The sequence below is a fragment of the Nothobranchius furzeri genome, chromosome 1 (genome assembly GCF_043380555.1).
Source record: "Nothobranchius furzeri strain GRZ-AD chromosome 1, NfurGRZ-RIMD1, whole genome shotgun sequence".
Taxonomy (NCBI): Eukaryota; Metazoa; Chordata; class Actinopteri; order Cyprinodontiformes; family Nothobranchiidae; genus Nothobranchius; species Nothobranchius furzeri.
In genome coordinates, this window is record NC_091741.1 from 55,840,570 (window position 1) to 55,859,443 (window position 18,874).

The 18,874-nt window shown below is 44.0% G+C and overlaps 1 protein-coding gene across 4 annotated transcripts in view; it reads right to left on the reverse strand.

The window, feature by feature from the left end:
• LOC107383678 (kinesin-like protein KIF21A) overlaps positions 1-18,874 on the reverse strand; it is a 54,806-nt gene that overhangs the window by 18,518 nt on the left and 17,414 nt on the right. For 2 of the 4 annotated variants that reach the window (XM_015956433.3, XM_015956430.3), the window contains exons 2-21: positions 12,692-12,914; positions 10,512-10,694; positions 9,928-10,077; positions 9,557-9,691; positions 9,317-9,481; positions 8,994-9,109; positions 8,520-8,715; positions 8,254-8,443; positions 8,112-8,175; positions 7,775-7,972; positions 7,481-7,528; positions 6,886-6,946; positions 4,947-5,058; positions 4,651-4,839; positions 4,375-4,574; positions 4,184-4,291; positions 4,035-4,103; positions 3,810-3,955; positions 3,458-3,599; positions 3,194-3,388 (exon numbers count right to left, since the gene is read on the reverse strand). In XM_015956433.3, the coding sequence (XP_015811919.3) occupies positions 3,194-3,388; positions 3,458-3,599; positions 3,810-3,955; positions 4,035-4,103; positions 4,184-4,291; positions 4,375-4,574; positions 4,651-4,839; positions 4,947-5,058; positions 6,886-6,946; positions 7,481-7,528; positions 7,775-7,972; positions 8,112-8,175; positions 8,254-8,443; positions 8,520-8,715; positions 8,994-9,109; positions 9,317-9,481; positions 9,557-9,691; positions 9,928-10,077; positions 10,512-10,694; positions 12,692-12,914 (2,890 nt within the window). The remainder of the gene's footprint in view (positions 1-3,193; positions 3,389-3,457; positions 3,600-3,809; positions 3,956-4,034; positions 4,104-4,183; positions 4,292-4,374; positions 4,575-4,650; positions 4,840-4,946; positions 5,059-6,885; positions 6,947-7,480; positions 7,529-7,774; positions 7,973-8,111; positions 8,176-8,253; positions 8,444-8,519; positions 8,716-8,993; positions 9,110-9,316; positions 9,482-9,556; positions 9,692-9,927; positions 10,078-10,511; positions 10,695-12,691; positions 12,915-18,874) is intronic. The other 2 variants (XM_015956442.3, XM_015956452.3) reach the window with 1 other exon arrangement.

Consider the following 18,874-nt stretch of genomic DNA (forward strand, 5'->3'; position numbering starts at 1 on the left):
ATTTCTACACTTAATTTACCTTGACATTTCTTGATTAACTGTGGACCGAGGGATAGTCTGTTGAGGTGGTGGTGTTGTGCGCTGTGGCACAGTTTGTGTTTGTTGCGGCGGGCCCTCAGCTTGTAGATGAGCATTCAATAACACCATTAGGTTTCTCGCAACTTCTCGGATGGAACCAGTCTAAAGAAATAAAGCAAAAAACACAGAAAAAGTTGTATTTGGTTATACAGCAAATGAGAAACACCTACAAATTGAAAAAAATTGTAATTGGCTTGCACATTTATTGAAAATGTTCAAGTCTGAGGCCTACAAAGCACTTTACACAACAGTCACACCCTTTCACATGCTTATGGTGGTGATAAGCCAGATAGTAGCTACAGCTGCCCTGGGGCACACTGACAGAGGTGGGCCTGCTGAACACTGGCACCACCGGCCCCTCCGACCACCAACAGCAGGCAAAGTTGGCTAAGTGTCTTGCCCAAGGACACAACAGCAGCACTCTCTGGTTGGAGCCGGGATGGAACCTGCTGTTTATCTGGCCCTGACTCACGCCTGTTCCCTGACCATGCACCAACCTGCTTCCCTGGATTATGTTTATGTATTTAGCAGACGCTTTTGACCAAAGCGACTTACAAGTGATAATCGGCATATTGCCCTTGAGGCTAACAACAACAACTTGACATCAGTCAGGGAGAGGAGGGAACAAGGAGTATACAGTAGAGAGGGGGGACGGGTGCAGGGAGGGTGCTAGTTTAGAAGATGCTCTATGAAAAGCAGGGTCTTCAGGAGTTTGTTGAAAATTGAAAAGGAAGCCCCTGTTCTGGTAGTGCTTGGTAGGTTATTCCACATTTGTGGAACGATGCATGAGGAGTCTGGATTGTCCTGAGCGTGGTGTAGGCACTGCTAGCCGACGATCCTGCGATGACCGGAGCGGCCGGGCCGAGACGTAAGCCTTTATTATATTATATTATAATTACCATGATAATCTCAGGACTAAACTTTTAATAAAGCTTTTACACATTTTATTATTTTTGGGTGTCATTACAGGTCCTCCACCTCAGCCATTACATTCATCTTCCTCTACATCTTCCTTGGTGTAACATGCAACAGTGAATTGCATCATGGTACCACAGACTGTGTAATACAACATTTCGCGCATTTCACAGAAAACAAATGGTAGTTCGCTTACACCAGAAATACAACCTTACTCATTGCTGAGATTTAAAAACAGAAACTGTTTTTGTGTTGTTACTGCTTATGTAACCCCAGACTCAGTTCGACAGGATTACAAAAATAAATAACGGGAGTGCAAAATGAAATGGCAGGAGGCAGGAATTGAGCAAAAATAGAAATTGTTATTTTGTTGGGGAAATGACTGGATTACACTCACTTAACATAGCATTAATTTTTTCAGAAACCTACCAACAGATTGAAAGCTAATTGATGCGCCAGTCAAGGCAGGTGTTGTGTCAAAATGTGTTTCCCTATCAAAAACGGTTTTCTCTAAATTTTCCATTGTTCAAGTATAACGAGTTTTACTTTTTAATAACATTCTCTTACTTTGATGACCCATTTTGTTCATTACAGCGCGAGAAAAACATTGTGATGAAACATTGTGATATATTTATGTCGATGGATGAAACACATTTTGATAGTTAGCAGTTAGACGAGGAAACAATGTTCATGGAGTAAATGCTAACGAATAAATACTGTAATGTCCAAAGAGCTAACCATTAAAAACGAAGGTGGGAATACTAAACAAAAAACATCTACACTAGGTCCAGAGCTAGCATTGGGGACGAGTGATATGTTAGGGTAAAACTCAAATCTGGTGAGGCCATTTTATAAAAGTTGTAGCTATCGTGAATAACCTAACCCACCTAGCTGTGTGCCCCCGTTGTAACATAAAATGCGAGGAGTCGTAAAAAGTAGCATAACAAAACAATTTTATGGAATAAACTGCAGCTATTAGCCTTGAAAAATAACTTACTTGAGCCTCTTGTTGGTTCTGGTCCATTTTGCTGGTGCAGGTGGAACTCCCGCTCCAGATCAGAGCCGGCGGGTTTTAGGCAGGCTGGTAGTGCGCAGGCGCAGATGCGGCAGCCACACAGGAAAATCCACAGCGCAAAAACGAGCGCACCCCAAAGAGGTTTGTTCCCGCCCAGTCCCAAAAGTCTTTCTATTGGCTGAGCGGTTGCTAGGAGATTGTACTTCTAAGTTTTGAGCGAGAGCAGACCAGATCCGTGAGAGCAGAGGACAGACTTGTGGGAGGAGTTTTGATCCGTGCAGAGAAAAAGTTGTCACGTGAGTAGACAATACCAGTGTAAAAAGGTTAAATCTGAGCGCAGAAACAAAGATTTGAAGGAGAACAGAGTGAGTTTGAAGGAGAGCAGACATTTTGAGCGCAAGCATGACAAGTTTTGAGAGCAATAATATAAAATCTTATTCTGAAATTAAAAAGTTGGTCTCTTGATATGAAATTCTGCTCTCAAATTGAAAGTTCAAGTGCTCAATTTCTGGTCCTTTAATTCTTCCACGCCTCCAGAGTGACAAAACTACCAACAGCCGAGCGAGCAGAATCAGAAACCAAGCGTGCAGAAAGGCTGCCACACGCGCAGTGAGGCTGCTGCACCGAGCGCGCAGTGAGGCTGCCACGCGCATGTTTTCCTCTGCCGTGTGCTCGTTGCCCAACGCGCGCACGCAGGTTTGTCACTTGTGCACATCCTTGTGCGCTCACAGACACAGTTTGCTCCCTCTCAGTGAACAAATGACCTCCTTGCCATGTATATTTTCACTCGTGAGTTCTAACCTCCACGCGCGAGTCCCGTTCGCACGCGCGATGTGTACAATACGCGTGCACGGGTTTTGGCTACGCTTGCACGGGTTTTGGCTACGCTTGCACGGGTTTTGGTTACGCTTGCACGGGTTTTGACGGAAACCTGACACCATAGCTTCCACATGCCTGCTCCTAATCAGACTGGGGTGGTGTCCTTGGACTTCTCCCCCCAGAGCTGGAGGAGCAACCTGGCAGCATTGGCAAGACTGAGACATGACTCAGATAGATCTCAAAGCAGCTGAAACTGATCAACAATCTCCTCTACAATGTAAATGAGCAGATTAACATCAATAAGTTGATGTGATGTTATTTGAGTGTTTTCAACAGGAAATAAAGAGAAATGTGACATTCTGTCACCTTTGCCTCCTCCATCTGCATGATGTTGGCCTGGCACTCGGCGATGCTGTCATTGATGTAGTCGATGTTGGCGCTCAGAGACTCCAGCTCCTCGTTCAGTGACACTAGAGATCGGTCGGTGTCCATGCCGTCCACCGCCATCTTCTCTCTCTTCCTGGACAAGCGCTCCTTCCGTCTGGTCAGCTCCTCTCGTTGCTGGTAAATGAAATAAAGAGGAGAAGTAAAGAGAAATGGTACACCTCGGATCAAACACCAATGTGTTACCTTCAGCAGTCTGTTCATGTCTGTCTCCATGTTGGTGATGGTCATCCTCTGCATGATGATGTCACTGACACGCCTCTCTAATGACTGCCATTTAGCCCGAGCTGTCCTGGTGTGGTACACACTTCTTATCTGTAGGGAACTCCTGGAGAGGAAATCAGGTTTCTTGAAAGTGTGTGTGTGTGTGTGTGTGTGTGTGTGTGTGTGTGTGAGTGAGTGAGTGAGTGAGTGAGTGAGTGAGTGAGTGAGTGAGTGAGTGAGTGAGTGAGTGAGTGAGTGAGTGTGTGTGTGTGTGTGTGTGTGTGTGTGTGTGTGTGTGTGTGTGTGTGTCTGTCTAACAGTTCAGAGGACCTACCTGGTTCCATTGGAAGCACTCGGACCTGATGACATCATCCTAACAGGGTTTCCTCTTTGTGAGGGTTCCTGTGCAGGATCAGGTGAGCTCACCTTCCTGCTCACCTTCCCAGACGTGGGCCTCACCTGTCGCCTCAGAGCCGTCACCTGCTCAAAGCAACATATGTTAATAAAACAGATTCAAACACACTTTTCTTTGTCTTTCCTGAATAAGAGTCGCATTAACTTCTTCGTTCTTTCTGCGAAGGATCAGCTCCTGTTGTCTCTTGTGGGCCTCCAGTTGCCGGAGTTGGTGCTGATGGAAGCATAAAGGAGGTCACTTTTAAAAAGTTAACTCTAAAAATGTTAAAGTCATAGTTGTGATGAACTTTGAACCTCTGCTCTGCGTTGTTCCTTCTTCAGAGAGGCGATCTCTCTGTTCCTCCTGCTCTCAGAGATTCTGTTCCTCTCCTGTTGATCCTTCATCTGACGCATGAGTGCCACCTGGTGGGCAAAAGCAGAACAACAGCATTAATCCCTGAATGTCAAAGGCTCATCCGCCTTTCAAAAATGACAAAGTAGTTTACTTTGGTCTTCTTCATCTCTGTCACATCCTGCTGGAGTTTCTTGAGCTGTTTCTCATACTGCGATTGGTTCTTCAGGAGGCGAGCGTGCTCCTTCTGAGCCGACTGAAGCTTCAGCAACTCTTTATTCATGGAGTTCAGTTTTTTCTCATACTCCACCTTGATCTTCTTGGCCTTCTCTTCTGTACCTGACCCCACTGACCCTGGACCACGAGAGAAATAATTAGCACGGCTATGTAGAAGACAGCTGATTGTCATGAACCTGTGACTGCTGTGTACCCATGTTGTGCAGAACTTTGTCCCTCTCCAGCTGCGTGTCTCTGATCTTGTTCTGCAGCATCATCAACTTCTGCTCGTACTGCTGTTTGAGCGTGTGAAGGCGCCGCTGGCTGTTCTCCAGCTCGTCGATCAGCTTTTGCTTGATGGCGATCTCACAGGTGATGTTGGCCAGGTCGGCCTGGACGTTCTCTGCACACAAACACATCGGACAGCTCTGACTTTAAGCTCACTTTTAAACCCTCCAGAAAAAAGATGAAGTTTGACAAACAGATTAATTATTTTTGTCACACGTATACCTTTCTCATCCAGTTCTTCTGAGTCTGACTCGTCAGATGTATCTTCTGCTTCCAGGTCAAAGTCCTCATCTTCTCCGTCTGCATCTTCAGCATCTTCGTGGCCGCTGCCCTCCTGGAAGCAAATACTTCAGGATTAACAAACAATAAACAAATACAGAAGAAGGCAAATCAGACTACACAGACGATAACCTGAAGTTTGAGTTAACAGCAAACTACCAAATTACCTTGTGTTGCCTTTTAAAACAATTATCCCACAAGCAAATATATGAAGCAAAAATAATCGTTGAGACACAGCTGCAGAGTCAGACTTATGCTCTTGGGTTAACTTTACATGTTTTCTTCTTTCAGGACTTATTTTCAGTCGAGTCCTTGTAACAAATTAGTAAGAATGTTTCTTCTAGTAGGCATGGTATATTAGCAAGAGAAATCTGAATAAATATCTTTTACCTGCCAACAGTTTAGGCTTCTCGGCTGAAGCCTTCTTCATGGACTGTTATCAGGTGGATTGCTGACGTGGCCTATACCCGGTATTCCCGGAGCGTGTCACGTGGGAGTGGCGTGTGGAGATGCCCCACAGGGACTAATATAGGCCACGTCAGCAATCCACCTGATAACAACCCATGAAGATGGATTCAGCCGAGAAGCTGAAACTGTTGGCAGGTAAAAGAGATTTATTCAAATTTCTCTTACTAATATCCCGTGCCTAGAAGAATTTTTTTTTTAATTATTACTCATGGCACAATAACCCCCAAATTCCACTACCTCCGCAGCAAAATCGGTCCCGTTGTAGTCAATCAGAGCAATTCCACTACTGCGGCCGTGCTGTGGCAGTGCGGCGCAGTGCACCGCCCTCTGTTCCGGCATCCGGCAAAAATAGAATCGATCCTATTTTTGCCGGACGCCGGAGCACCTCCGCAGTCAATGGACAGAAATCACAACCGCCCAACAGGAAAGGGAGCAGACACAGCTTCCGTTATTTCACAATAAATCGATAAACAAAAGGCATTTTTTGTTTCATATGCACAGGTTTAACAACTTTTAACAACTATCAATGGCGGCTGAAGTTTAAATGCACAAAAGTAAGCCATAAATACAGTTTCCACTATCAAAGTAGTCACACTTTGTTGATCCAAACACTGCTGATCTCTCAACACAAATGATGGGCAGATTAAACAGTTCATTTCGATGCTTCTCCCACACAACGGGTGTTTGGATCTAACTTCCGCGTTTATTGCTCGGACTGTATCGCAAGATCTCGAAAATCCCGCGCATGCTTGTTTGCCCACCTCAGGTCTCCGCACCGGAGCGGAGCCGTTGTAGAGCGTGTACCAGTTAAAATTGAGTTCGGAAGCGAGCGGCTGCGGAAGCGGAGCGGAGGTAGTGGAATTTGGGGGTCAGTGTCCTTTCGATCCTTGTAAAAAACCTTTTACCATATTTCATCAAAGAAATGTTTTTATTTTTTTTTTATCACAACCAAAAAGGTGGGGTATAAAGCTTTTAATGGAAGCAGTTTTTTCATAAACCACTGGGAAAAACGCTACTAAAACCCACAGGTGAATTTTGTTAGCTGTGCTTTATTCCTCCTGCTATTTGGTTGTTCTCACACAAAAACATCACTAATCGTATGTCTAACACCCACATGAAGTGTAGCAGGTCAGTGTAATCAGCCAACGTCAGATTACACTGACTGAAAAGGGCCACTAAAAAACTGCTTTCTCAAAGTGAGCTGCAGGTCTTAATGGATGAAGAACAAAGTCACCCCTCTGTCGAAGGAGAGAGTAAATAAAAGCAAGTCCTTATTTAAAATGTGGACAACTGTGTGTGTTCAAATGAGTGAATGTTCAAGAAAATTATTTAAACAGATTCAATATGAAAAACCGCTGTTTTAAAAGCTTTGCTGCAAGTGTTTGCACCGTTTGGCACAAACGCGTCCACTTACCCCTTCGGCCTCCTCGCTGCCTCGTTCCTGATCGTTGTCGGGGACTTCCTCTTTGATTACACTAAATAAGGAAAAGAAAAGTTTAGCTACCAAAACAAGAGTGGGAACTTTTAGTTCAGATTGAGGCAGAGGGCTGGGAGTGCATGCAAATGATTGGACCTCATCAAATTAGGAGCAGATGTGAGATCAGTGTGGATTAATGAACAATTTCACTGAAAATGCCGTGTAATTGGAGATAGAGAGGGAAAAAAATGATGATTGACAGTTAATACTACCGTTTTTAAATGATTCACTGACAGAAAAGCTGCAACACACTGCACATATATGTTGTTCGGGTACTTAAACTGTTAAATTTCAGTTTTTAACTTAAAAAAAAGAGCTGATCTCTCAGTGTGCACTAAACATGACAAACAGCTGGATTAGAGGGATAGAAGAAATCTGCTTCATTTCAGGAGAGAAAATAACCTGCAAGTGCAGAACGGGTTAGTATCAGTTCATTTAGGGAACTCAAAGAAGAAGATCTGGGTCATTAATCTAATAGCAGAAATCCTATCCGGAATAGGATTCTGTCTTTTCTGGATGGGAGGCTGCAAACCTGCAGGGCTCAGCACTGTGGTCCTGATCCTCCTCAAATCGCCTCAGTCTTCAGATAAGGACGGGGATGTTGTGGGGGGGCAGGAGTTGATGGAGCAGACAGAGTTTAGGATGAGAACAGGAAGTTATAGAGCAGCAGAGGGATAGAGGGATAAGACAGGGCAGTGAGAGAGACCACGTCAGACTCCCATAGAAAACGGTAATGTGATGTAAAAGCTCTCCTGTCAAACGGTCCCTGGTGGTGGCAGACATGGTTCTCATTCACATAAATAAATAAAAAAATCAAGCTCTCCACCTCCTCTTCTTCTTCTTCTCCATCCTCTTGAGCTTCTCCAGGTTTTTCTTGGCCATCTCGATGACGTCGCTGGCCTCCTTCTCAGGAGTGAAAATGGCTGAGGAGGCGGGGCCACCGTACAGCGAGGAGCGAGTAGAGGCCCGGGACAGGTTCTTCCTCAAGTTCTCATTCACAGCCTCGCTCTCAAAAAGCTTAGCTCTGACAAAATGCAAGAAGACAACAACATTTATTTTCCTCCATGCTGCTCTGACGGATTCCTTTTCTTCTACTTTATGTATAAAATCAAGAACTGAATTAGCAAGAAATGTATTTTTAAATGCAAAGACTGCAACGTCACCTGAGCTCTTCGATTTCTTTGATGTAGTTCTGAATCATGTTCCCAATCTCTTCACCGCTTTCACCTACAAGAAGAAGAACAGCTTTGGATTTAAAACCACTGAGATGCATTCAGGAACAAACCCCAGACTGAGCAGACCCACCAGCTTTAGCTAGAGCCAGGTTGGCCTGGTCACTGAGGACCTGCGTCAGTCTGCTCCTCTGGGCATCGATGGTCTCCTGCATGGCCTTCACCCTCACCCTCAGGTTTTTGTTCTCAGTCTGTAACATCGAGTTCTCATGGACCAGGTCGTTGATGCCCTCTACGCCATCTTCACCAACCACGCGTTTGCCCTGACAGTCACAGACTAGATTTAGCCTAAATGAAATAGCTTTTGCTCCACGTGTGGGAGAACTCGCTCCCTCTCACCGTCCTGTACTCCATCAGCTCCATCTGCAGCCGAGCTATCTCCGTCCTCAGGGCGCTGATCTGCTGACTGGCTCTGTCCTGGTTCACCATCACCTTGTTCTTGATGTTTCGGGCCCGGTTGGCATACTTCAGGGTGTTCAGGGTCTCCATGAAGTCCCGGTCCGACGGGCTGATGCAGGCGATCATCATGGTTTGACTAAAGGCGGGACACACGAGCAACACAAAAATTGACAGGATTTAAACTTTATTTGACTGTAATAAATCATAATCAAACAGTTTGTAAGACTTTGCTTTTGAGAGTTACTTTCCGTAAAAAAAAAAAAAAGAACTATTTTCTTTTTCCTGACAGTAATACCTGAACTAATAACTTTACCAACTGTTTAAATAACCAGCTACGGTCTTCTGTACACTAGAACAACTTCAGTCATCCACTTTCTCAGCGTGTTTGTCTCTGTACGAGTCAGCCCCACAGACCTGTTGCCACCCAGCGAGTCCTGTAACAGCCGGGTGAGTTTGGAGTCCCTGTAGGGCACGTGTGTGGAGCGCTTACTCCTGTCCCCCAGGGCACTGATGACATTTCCCAGGGCCAGCTGAGGTAAATAAAAATAAAAATAAAACAGTCAAGCCTCTGATGCAGAAAACTAAAACAAAAAAAGTCACAGAAGTTCTCCGATAACATGAAACTATGTATTTCCCAATAAGGCCACCAGGGGTCACTAATGCTTTACTGAAGAAATTAAACAAATTCCTCTGCTTCATGAAAAAGAGTGTCATGAAGGCGTTTTAAAAGTCTTCACCAGTCCACAGTTGATGGAGATGCCCTCTTTAGCTCGGTCTCCTGTAGCTCCTGTTCTCTTCAGTCGTTCAGAACCAGCCAGGTCCACAAAGTGGAACTTAGCCGTCAACGTCTCAAACTCATTAATCTCTGAATCAGCCACCAGGCGGTTATCCGTCATATTATCCTTGATGAGAAAACACAACACATTTTAAACACTTGTTGGTAGTTCCTGGTAAAGACTTTCTCCAGTGGGACCTACGTTGTTATCAGCGGAGCAGACTCGGACTTGGCAGAGGTGGATGGTGAAAATGGCGTGCGAGCGTGAACTCTGGACGTTCATTTGAGTGCTGGCTGTGGTGCGAGACAGAGCGCCGAGCTTCAGACATTGCATCATCTATTAGAGGAGACACGGATGGGACGGACTGTTGACGACAGAGTGTGTATTCTCTCATCACAATCGCAGGTTTCATCACACACAGGAAAAGATGGAGGGCGTAACAGACGCATAAAGAGTTCAAATTAAAATCTACTTCAGCTCTAGGAAGCAAAAGGAGAGATTTTGTTTCCACCGCTGCGCTGAAAGCTCCAGATTTTCAGAGTAAAGCTGTGATTTTGATGGTAAGAGCTGACCTCAACAGCAGAGCTGACGGTGCGGGTGGTGACCCCCACCGTGTAGATGCCCCCATTGGCATCCTCGTGGATTTTGATGTTTGACTTCTGCCTCCTGGCCTCCAGGTCCCGAGTCGTGTCAAACAAGTCCAACACCTCCTCATTGTACAGCTGTAGGAATCAAAAACAGAAGAAAAAAAATGGTTCTGTCATTTACCATTTCCTCTCCACTCAGCTGCTTCCTCGCCACCTGTTGGGTTAAAATTCTAACTGATGATGTTTAATGGGAGCGGGGCACCGTCATGAGACCTTTGACCTTTAGCTGTCAGCATGTTCTCACCATGTCTAACTAATGGACCATAAGTGGTCTCACCTCCCGGGTTTAAAGTAAAAAATGTGCCGTGAAATTGGTTTAATTTAAATCCAGTTAAGCAGAGTCACTTTGATCTGCCTCTGTGTGTGTGTGTGTGTGTGTGTGTGTGTGTGTGTGTGTGTGTGTGTGTGTGTGTGTGTGTGTGTGTGTGTGTGTGCGTGCGTGCGTGCGTGCGTGCGTGCGTGCGTGCGTGCGTGCGTGCGTGCGTGCGTGCGTGCGTGTGTGTGTGTACCTCCAGAAACTGTGCGTTGATCTTGAACTCAGGAATGGGCCTGCCCTGCTCGGTAGCGGCCTGCCTACGCTCCTCGATCCCTCTGAACAGGTGGTTGACAGCTCGAGGAATGATTCCCAGCTCTTCCTCCCCGATGTTGACGTCAAAGCCGGTTCCCATAGTGTAAGTCTTCCCTGAACCTGTCTGGAGACGAACCAAGAGACATTTTAGTGTTTCTTTCTCACAATTCTCCAAAGCCCCCTTCTTTTCTTGACAGGAGCTGCTCAGGCCTTTTAAAGGAAGAGTTAGGGGTTCTGTGGTCAGAGGATCACCATGGCGACAAAATGAGGAATGCAACCCCCTGGCAGGAAGAGTGTGCATGTGTGGTAGAAGACGGTACATTTGTGTTTGAATCTAGAAGACCACACCTAAGACGTTTTGTGTGGATGTCTCCGCCGTGACCTGTGAAAGGCTGTGTGACAGGAATCAGTGTGAAAGAATAACGAACAGAGAGAAGAGGAGTGCATGAGGAGGTGAAGAGGAGGAGATGTTCAACTAGAAAAAGGTTGTTGTTTCCTTTTAAAGATGGGTTCAATAAAAATGCACCCCAGCCACCTTCTATGTTGCTCTCCAGTTAAAGATTGGAGAAGCAGACAGAAAAAACAAGTCGCAGATTCTCAAGAAAACGATTTTTTTAAACCTGGTTTTGTTTCTTCTGGTGCATAATCATTTCTGTTTAATGCTCATTTGAATAAAAATGTAGCAAAACAAATCAACCAGTAAAGAAAAACAGAAGACTTGACGGATGTCACATCATCAAAACATCTCCAAGAGACTTTGGTTGAAACTGTGCTGACGTCTGTCATCGTAGTGTCATAACTCAGAGATCCCGTCACTCCGTCTGCTGTTTGTTCCCTTAAACAGTAAACTACAATAGTGGTGTAGGCCTTCAAAATAAGGTAACATATGTTTGGAAAAGGAAGTTTAACAAAAAAATGTTTTGTTTTTCTCACTAGATGAAAGAGACATAGGGTTTGTCCACGGTTACCATAGTTATAGAACACAAACAAAGCCATGAAGTCTAATTAATTCTCTGCAGCCATAACACACACCTCTGCAGAACAGAAGGCTCCAATAACTACAGCGGTGTCCATTTTATCTAAACAGAAGAGGTCTGGAACCACCAGGACTCCTAGAGCCAGTTGGAGAGATCTGGGTAGAAGGGTCTTAGTCAGGAAGGTGACCATGAAGCTGGAGGAGAAGCTCCAGGCCTGTTTGGTGATGTGGAAGCCCTGGAGTTTACCAAAAGGCACCTCAAGGACTCTCAGATTATAAGAGAAGCTCTCTGGTCTGATGAAACAAAGACTGAACTCTTTGGCCTGAAGCATCATATGTGCAGGGAACCAGGCACTGCTCATGGTGGAGGCAGCATCCTGCTGCAGGGATACAGGAACTGGGAGTAAGAACTGGGGGAATGTTGACGGCAGCAATGTGCATAAACATACTTGATAACCTGCTCAGTCTGGACCTGATGGGGTGAAGGTTCATCCTTAAACAAACAAAACAACAACCCAAAAGGACACAGCCGAGATAACAAAGGAGTGACTTCGGCCAGAAGCCAGACTTGAACCTGATTGAACATCTCTGGAGAAAAAAATGGCTCCACATCTACCTTGGTGGAGCTTGAGAGGCTCTACAAAGACCAGAGAAACATCCATGTGCTGAGCATCATACTGCTGCCAGAGGTGATTCAATAGGTGCAAAGCAAAGTTGTGAATACTACATGCATGCACGTTTTTTATACTGGAACATGGATGTTCTGCAAGTCCACTAACAGAGCCAAACAAGATAGAAGCAGCAGCCGTTTCAAGTCTCTTGTCACTACATGGTTTACTTCTGCACTCTGGTATGAGGTGAGGTTGTTCTCACTTTCCTGAAGGAGTAGCAAACTCCCTTCTGCGTCTCTATCAGAGCCGTGGTGCTGAGAGCAGGTTGGAACACGCCGGCAGAGCTGGTGAGCCTCTCAGGCATCAACTCCATATCAAACATTAACAAGAATATTAGGATTCCTGAAACAGCTCCATCACCTTGAGCAGTAAGACGTCACCTAATGTGAATGCATGAGAAGTATTCATGCAATGCCAGGTTGTTGATATAAAACAAAAACAAAGTTAAAAGATGTGGACAGACATGCTACCAACCTGCCCGTATGCAAAGATGGTGGCGTTGTAGCCCTCGAAGCAGCCCTCGATGAGCCTCTCGGTGCAGTGGGTGTAGATGGAGTCCTGCTGAGTGTCCATGTCGAAGACAAAGTCAAAGGTGAAGGCCTTGTCCTTACCAAGCACCACCTGAGGCTCTCCAGGCATCACGTACGTGCAGATGTGGCAACCCTCGATCTTTTCTTTGGCCAGCTGAGGACGGATCCTGAAAACCAGACGGACAAACATTTGATACATTTAGCAAACAGCATTTCTACAATGAAATGTAATCAAATATGATTTAATTTCACTAAGAATGTTTTTGTGTTTTAAAAGGTTATAAAGCATTTAAACTGCACTTTTATTTATTATATATTTAGAAATGTATTGTTTGTGCTTTCTTTACTGAAAGCTTTAAAAAAAACATACCAAACATATTACAGGACGGAATACGGAACACAAACACCAAAGCGACATCTAGTGTGTGGAGGTTGTCGTTGCAACAATAGAACAAGGCTTCCAGCCGTCTGGTTTTCTGCCGATATGTGTATTTTTTATTTGGGTCCATCTGTTATAGGCTTCACCTAAACTTTTATGGTCGCTCCTCTTCTGAGGATACCGACATCTTCTGGAGTCGGAAGCAGCTGCTTGACTTGCTGAGTCCGCCATCTTCCACAGTGCCAGCCCCGCTGTGCCGAGTGGACTGTGTGGCAACCCACAATGGTGCCCTCTACTGGCCGGTGGATGTAAACATAAACCCAGTGTTGTGCCCACCAAAGTAAATTTTTTTAAAAATAAAAATATAGCTTTGAAAGGAAATACCGTACCTTCATTCTGCACACCTCTAAATGCCGTTTGGAGGTATTATTTTAACCCTTATACGACCTTAGTGCATTTTTTTTGTGCTCAAAGGACAAAAATGTTAGAAAATTAAAGGGTTATATAAGGGTTAAAAATATAGCTTTTTATTTAATTGTTTCATATTCAACCTTTAATCAGAAACATTTAGCTGTAACATGGGAAAATTGTAGAGAATGGTAATTTTTAATTTCATCGCTGTTGGGCAAAAACCTCGTATCTCCACATGTAGAACTTTACAGGAACGCTGATAGGTGTGAAAGAGGATCAATAGCTGCAGGTATGTCTGTTGGGTTTAAATGTGAACCAATCAGAGGACTCGTTTTATCTCTTTGATCCACGATGGAGTTTATGTAGGTCTTTGCCCGTTTTTAAACTAATCTCTGCAGAGGGACACACACACTGGCTTGCATGCACGCACGCACGCACACACACACTGGCTTGCATGCATGCACACACGCACACACACATGCAACAAATGTAGTGTATGAAAGTCTTGTTTATTCTGAAAGAGTGTTTGCAGGGTTTACAGGGAGAAAGTTAGTGAAACATTAGAGAAGACAAAATGAAACAACCTTGGTTCCTGATCTAAATACAGTTCTAGAACCACCAACAGCCATGTTGTGAAAACAGGAACCTTGGTCATTTCTATTGAAAGTCCCTTTCCTCAACGGAGTTTTAATGTGCAGAAGCTGCTTCCAGTAGCACGAATCACAGACAATTCAGGTTGTGATAGATAGTTAAGATCAGGACAGATGATGTCATCAAACATTAGGTATCTTTACAGATATGAGAACAAACACAGTGCAGTCTAGCAAGTGTGTACAGCACCAGTGACATGAGCAGCTGTGTACAAAACAGTTTAGTATTTATAGGAATAACTTTTCTCTCTCAATAAGACATGGACAGAAATCTTCTGTGGACACAATCTAAAAAAGATTAGAGTAAAAACAAGAGACACTTATGATTGCCCTGGTGAAAGTGGAGCTAATTTAACAAGGGTGACACATCACACTTCAGTATGAGAGATGAGTACGAGTGTGTGTGTGTGTGTGTGTGTGTGTGTGTGTGTGTGTGTGTGTGTGTGTGTGTGTGTGTGTGTGTGTGTGTGTGTGTGTGTGTGTGTGTGTGTGTGTGTGTGTGTGTGTGTGTGTGTGTGTGTGTGTGTGTGCAAGTGGAAGCCATGCAGTGCCAGCACACTCCCTGTACACAGAGCTCTCACTGTTCAGATCCAAGGCAAAGTGAGAAGTGAGCTCTGGGCAAACTGCTCCACCCTGGATTTCATTAAGGAAAGCTCCGTTTGCTTTTACTCAAATAAACAAAGACGTCCCTGTTATCATTTCCTCCCGAACGGGAATTAGAGCTCATCTGGACACAAAACACTCGAGCTTTAGTTTTTTTCTGCTGGTTTGACAAAGAGGGACGTTTGCAGTAAAAATGAATTATAACCGGTTAATCCAACGTTGCAGATTAACAAAGGAAATTAAATACTGAAATTTAATCAGAAAGAATTTTCAGGGTTTGTGTTTTTAAAAAAGTCCTTAAGAGTAATGACTGGGTCTGGAGAGAAGACTCGTCTGAGACAGATGAGTGTAAAGAAAACAAAAGACAAAAAGAACAGTAGACTTAATCCACAGTAGCACGGGCCTACAGCGTGACTAGATAAGAGCTATTCAGCAGATACTTACTAGGATTACTGCCCTGACGACAGCATACAGGCTGCAGGAGACATGCACCGTGCTACCTGCACAAACTGCACACCTGAAGAGACTGCCTGCTCAGGTTGTTGCACAATGAAGACATTCAATAACATTTGGTCATCCAGATCATGTGTTTTGTGGACAGTGTCCCCCAAAGTATCCAGCAAGAGTGACCTTTGAGGGGTGTCTGGTCCATGTACAACCAAAGCAAGACACAGACCAGCATCATCTCCGTGGGTCCCAGTTTGGCCTCAGCCAGAGCTACACCTCGTCTATCTCATCGTTTGCATCAAACTTTCTTTGTCTCATTTAATCTCTGTCTCTCTCTCTCTCTCTCTCTCTCTCTCTCTCTCTCTCTCTCTCTCTCTCTCTCTCTCTCTCTCTCTCTCTCTCTCTCTCTCTCTCTCTCTCTCTCTCTCTCTCTCTCTCTCTCTCTCTCTCTCTCTCTCTCTCTCTCTCTCTCTCTCTCTCTCTCTCTCTCTCTCTCTCTCTCTCTCTCTCTCTCTCTCTCTCTCTCTCTCTCTCTCTCTCTCTCTCTCTCTCTCTCTCTCTCTCTCTCTCTCTCTCTCTCTCTCTCTCTCTCTCTCTCTCTCTCTCTCTCTCTCTCTCTCTCTCTCTCTCTCTCTCTCTCATCCAGTCTGTCTCTCTACCTCTCTCTGTGTCTAACTCTGTCTGGAGCAGAGAAACAAGTGGACTTCCACAAGCAGGGTTGGATCTATATTGGATTTATATTTCCACACTCGACTACTTTCTTTTACAATTTGCTCATTAACTGTATTATTTCCTGCTATTTCAGCTGTTAACTTTATTTTTTCTCTAAGTGTTTTTCTCCACAGAAGAAGCTACAATGATGTTCTGCTGAGCTGTGGTGGCCTCATGGAGGGGGCCATCGGCTTGAACACTGTTGCTAACCACTTAATCGTTCTCCGTCTCCTGATAATAACATTTTACTTTCTTTGACTTTGAAGGTGCTACTACTAGTTTACCTGTTTAATTATAGATTCACTAGGATAAATACAATAAAGTTTATATCTCACTAAACAGAAAATTTAAGAAATTCAAGAAATCACAATGTAACCATAGAAACATTACTTGGTACGTGTGTGTATGTGCGCGCGTGTGTGCGTGCGTGCTCTGTCTCGATCCCCACTGAGTCGTGGTGGATGGCTGCTTATACTGAGCCAGGATCCTCTGGAAGTTTCTTCCTGTTAAAAAGGAGTTTTCCTCTCAGCTGTCGCTACATGCTTGCTTAGCATGAGGATTTAAAATAAAGCACAATAAACTATATTGTTCCCAGATGACTGACGATATTTCTACAGCTGGTTTAGTTTGTCAGAATAGTCAGTGATTCGGTACGATGGTTTAAGGCACAGCAGGATTAAATCTGGTTTAATCCCTTCAGCCACCTTTCCAAAACTCCTCAAGAGAAATTTCATCTAGAGTTATAATGGAGGCACTTGTGGCAGATTAAAGTGGGGGCAACAAGTTCATGGGTTATTGTTCATTTGGACATCAAGCTGAGTTTGTGGTTCCTAAAAAGGTAAAGACTGATCTAAAATGAAAGACCGTTTAGTCTGATCATAAATGTCACGGCGAAGCAGTAGAATAAATTTGGTGTAATCAGTTTTCCAACTGCCTCTGTATCCTTCATTCAGACTAAGAAATCAGATTAAAACACAAGTAAAAGGTAAAGAAAGCAAAGGTAATAGAAACCAGCAAGTTTCTGTTTCTTAGCTCCATAATTAAGCGACTTGCCTTCTGGACATCTAGGCCACATTAGCTGCTCTTCTCTGCTTTTATAGCATCACTACCTCTCTAAGTTTCCTTCATGATGTTGGTTGTTGTGTCTCCATGTTACAAAACAACTCACACAGTTCTCATTCATGTGTCTTGTAAGACGGTCTGTCGTGATTCCAGTCGAGCACTTTGGTTAGCCAACTTTTACACTCATGAGTTTTAGCCTCCATTCAACAGCTCAGGTGTCTGGAGTCTGAACTCTGGACACACAATCAGCTGTAAGTCAAAGCAAATTAGTTTTTTTCCCCCCTTCCTTTATATCACTGGATGATGTTAGAGTATCTCAAAGTTACTTTTCTGATAATGTCCTCAGCTCTTGATTATTTTTCGGTTGTTGATGATCTCACAGAAAACTTCAAACATTTCAGCGCAACAGCTGTGAGATAAAGAAGGTCTGAGGCTCATCCAGGGGCGGCGTTAGGCCCGGCTACTTGGGCTCAAGCCCCGAATCTTTAATGAAAAGCCCCGGATCTCAAACGTGGAAGTAACATGCAGTACCAAAGTCCAACAGAGAGGGAGCAGCTAGCAGTAGTTTGTATACAGCCTGCCTGAGCCTCCACCACTGAGAAAGAAGCCCCTCAGCAGCCGGCTTCTTCTGCAGTGCCTGGTTTCTTCTACACTCTGAAACGCATGAGTGAAGATGGACATAAGGACGTTTTTTTAGACCAAAAGTACCGCGACAGAACCCCAGCTTTGATGAGACTGGTGTTGACTCAGGTTTGTGAGTCTTATTTGAAAATATTTGTTGTGCTCCTGGTTTGCCTTAAGTTAGCTTACTATCAGGTAAAATTGTTGGAGAAAGAAAGGGAATATTTACTATCATCTCACACTAAACACTAACAGGAACAAAACTCTGCCCTGAATATGCTTAATATGTAGCTTCAGATTAAAAATGATGTGGTACAAGACACATATGATGTTGACTAGTGTGTGTCACATGTGTGTGTGTGCGCGCGCACGCGTGCGTGCGTGTGTGTGTTAAGCCCCGGATCTTCTTCAGTCCTTAATCCGCCCCTGGGCTCATCTAGCCAAACTTTAGTTTGTAGAACTGAATGACGTCAGCTTTAATCACCACCTGAACGGATTTACCTGTGATTCAACCCAAAACACTATTTTCTTTTGGGCTGCCTTCAGTCCTGTGACTAAAGAGTGCTAAGCCTCCTGCTACAGTGATGCATAACGACACCACCAAGGTTGTTTTCTCAAGATATTTCACTTCACTTATGACTAATGTACACATTCTGGCACTTTAACACAAACATTATGCTTCAAAGCTCTCAGACACAAGATCACAGCCCGTTTCACAGGTTTGAATAAAGATTTTCATGCCAGCTGTAATGTAACTACATATCAATGCAAACATGTTCATTCTAATTCATGGGAGCAGAAATCGAGGCCCCCAAAGGTTTAACTCAAACACCTTACATAATAATGTCTCAACACATTCATCTATTTGGCATTTAGAGCTTGTTTGAGAAAAGATAAGAAATAGAATAAAGAAAAGGACCAGAGGTGGGGAAGATTAGGAAGGGAATTTGTGAGAATTTATCATTCAGCACATTTACACAAGAACAGCATGCATGACACCCCTGGCCCTGATGTTACATAATCTGGGCTTTTCTTTTTCTCTGGATGCAGCTTTCTGATGACTGAAGAGTCATGCATGCAGCAAAAATGTTTTATTTAAAGTCAAAACCTTTAATAGAAGCAATTTTCACATTTCATTTAATTAAAACTGGACCACTTATTTCCTATCATACTGTTTAAATGGTTTTCAAAAATACATTTAAACTAGCAATTCCTTAATGTGTGAAAGTATAACTGAAAGTCA